The sequence below is a fragment of the Teleopsis dalmanni genome, unplaced genomic scaffold (genome assembly GCF_002237135.1).
Source record: "Teleopsis dalmanni isolate 2A unplaced genomic scaffold, ASM223713v2 unscaffolded_contig_5054, whole genome shotgun sequence".
Classification (NCBI taxonomy): domain Eukaryota; kingdom Metazoa; phylum Arthropoda; class Insecta; order Diptera; family Diopsidae; genus Teleopsis; species Teleopsis dalmanni.
In genome coordinates this window covers 1-2,200 of record NW_024036436.1, presented here as the reverse complement: position 1 = coordinate 2,200, position 2,200 = coordinate 1, and the positions used below count along the sequence as shown (strand labels likewise).

The 2,200-nt window shown below is 27.8% G+C and overlaps 1 protein-coding gene across 1 annotated transcript; it reads right to left on the bottom strand.

The window, feature by feature from the left end:
* LOC119665407 (mpv17-like protein) lies at window positions 1–613 on the bottom strand (the record flags this gene model as incomplete). Its single annotated transcript, XM_038074638.1, is given in 1 exon segment — window positions 1–613. A coding segment is annotated over 1 exon segment (550 nt), but the record flags the coding sequence as incomplete, so codon positions are not given.
* Window positions 614–2,200: the final 1,587 nt, after the last annotated feature.

Genomic DNA, 2,200 nt, shown 5'->3' with positions numbered 1-2,200 from the left:
CCTTGGCGGCATTTTTATTTACAACCAACGATATGTAGCAATTCCAGCCTATCGCTACGAGTTGTACAAACACAACTTGTAGATGCATCGGCACAAAAGCAAAATTAATCATTTGTGCAGCAGGCCATATCGTATAATTATTTTTCATTATTTGAAAATAATCTGCTTTCACGCGACTTTTAAAGTCTTCCACGCCTGTACCATTCATTGTGCCAAGAATGCCCATTATGGCAACAGGGAAGACCGGCGCGCAGCAGCTCTGATCTATTAACATCTTTTTTAGGGCTCGTTTGGTTTGGTGTTGATTTTGTGATACCATAGAATCGACAGCTCGATACCAATATTTTAGAACTGGCCCAATAAAAAAGAAGCCAATGCTAGCAAATTTCATAGTTCTAACGACATCGACTTCCGTCAACGACTTCTTTTCAATAAATTTCTGTGCAATAACATCCCCAACACCCATCAGTACGAAACACCGAGTGCCTTCCAAGGCATATGGTTTTAATTGTGTATTTATACGATTAAATATGCTTATTGCTTTCAACATTTTTAGTACAAAATTAAAAAAAATATTCTAAAAAATTAATAAATAAAATAATTATGAGATTGACAACAATTGACATGAGCATAGCGACAACCGCGAAGAAATGCGTTCGTACGGGAAGTCAGAAAAACGTATTTGAATAACCTATACGTCATATACGTAATAATCAATCCATTTACTATATAAATCAAAACGAAATATATATATATATATATATATATATATATTATATTACATTATAATTACATCATATATAATTATAATTATATTACATATAAAAATGATTTAATTATAATTACATTTTATTACATGTAAATTTCCAGGATATAAGGTCATTAATTTCGCAGTGAATAATTAATAGTTAATTACATTTATTACATAATTTTAAAATTATAATAATTTAAGAGCTTATATTTGGTGATATAAAAATTGAAATATATAACCTTCAAACTGTTAAAGAATTCATATAAATTATATATATATAAAAACAAAGATTGATAAAATATTTTAACATATAAATTGATGAGTTGTTTTTTTAGAATTTCATTATGCAAATTAAAATCACATGATTGCAATAGCTATTTTTATTTATGATATGTTATAGACGAGAGATCAGCAAATCAGTAGTTTCTTCTATTTTTTGTTCTTCTAGCAATATTTTATTACACATTTCTGTATGCATTTTGATTAAAAAATATAAGTAATTGGTATACGTTAATAGAGATTAATGTGAAAATTAAGTTATATATAGTAAGAAATGGTGTTTAAAAATAATTCAAATTTAATATCGAATTTTCTTAATGCAACGGAATATTTCAAAATTAGAAATACACATGCCTATATCTGTAAATAGATATATATTTATAATAACTTATATTATTATAATAAGGATACTCATCTAAACTAATAAATACCTTATAACTTTTATAAACGGATTCATTTATCCACATTATAAGTTAACTGCCAAATCTTGTATTAGAACTCGTTTACACAAGCTTATTAAATTTATACGAAAACTATGCCGAAAAAATTTATCGCATAAATTTATTTGCCGTCAATACAATGTTGCATTCCAATAGAAGCAAGTTATTTACAAAAATATCTTCGCATATACTTTTTAGTTTGGACTTTTTTTAGCATTTTATTTTATTATTTATTGATAGCGACACGGTTGATGGATAAAGTTAACATAAATATTTAATATTGCAACCATATTGGCTAAAAGTTTCGGGCTGGTGAGCTTAGCATTTTATTGCTGATATAAATAGTGCTATCATACAGATGATTGATAAATTTACATAAATATTTCACTAAGTGCGTTCATATAATCGTTTACGTTAGCGCATAAAATAATACCTTTGATAAATTTGAATTTATACACTTTCAACACATGGCAACATGCCAGAATGCCAATGCGATGATTTTTTTCAGTGTACAACTGACATTTGGCGTTGTGATAATATTGACAGCTGGGCACCACTGAAGTTTGTATGAAAACGTGCGCTGCTTTATTTAAGGGAAGTCATTTTGCGCATAAATTGATACGACGCAAAATAAATTTAAAATAATGTCTAAGGAGAACAAATTGTTACAATTCCATGAGATGGAATTGGATAACAGGATACTTAAGGTAAAATACTTATAAACTAATTA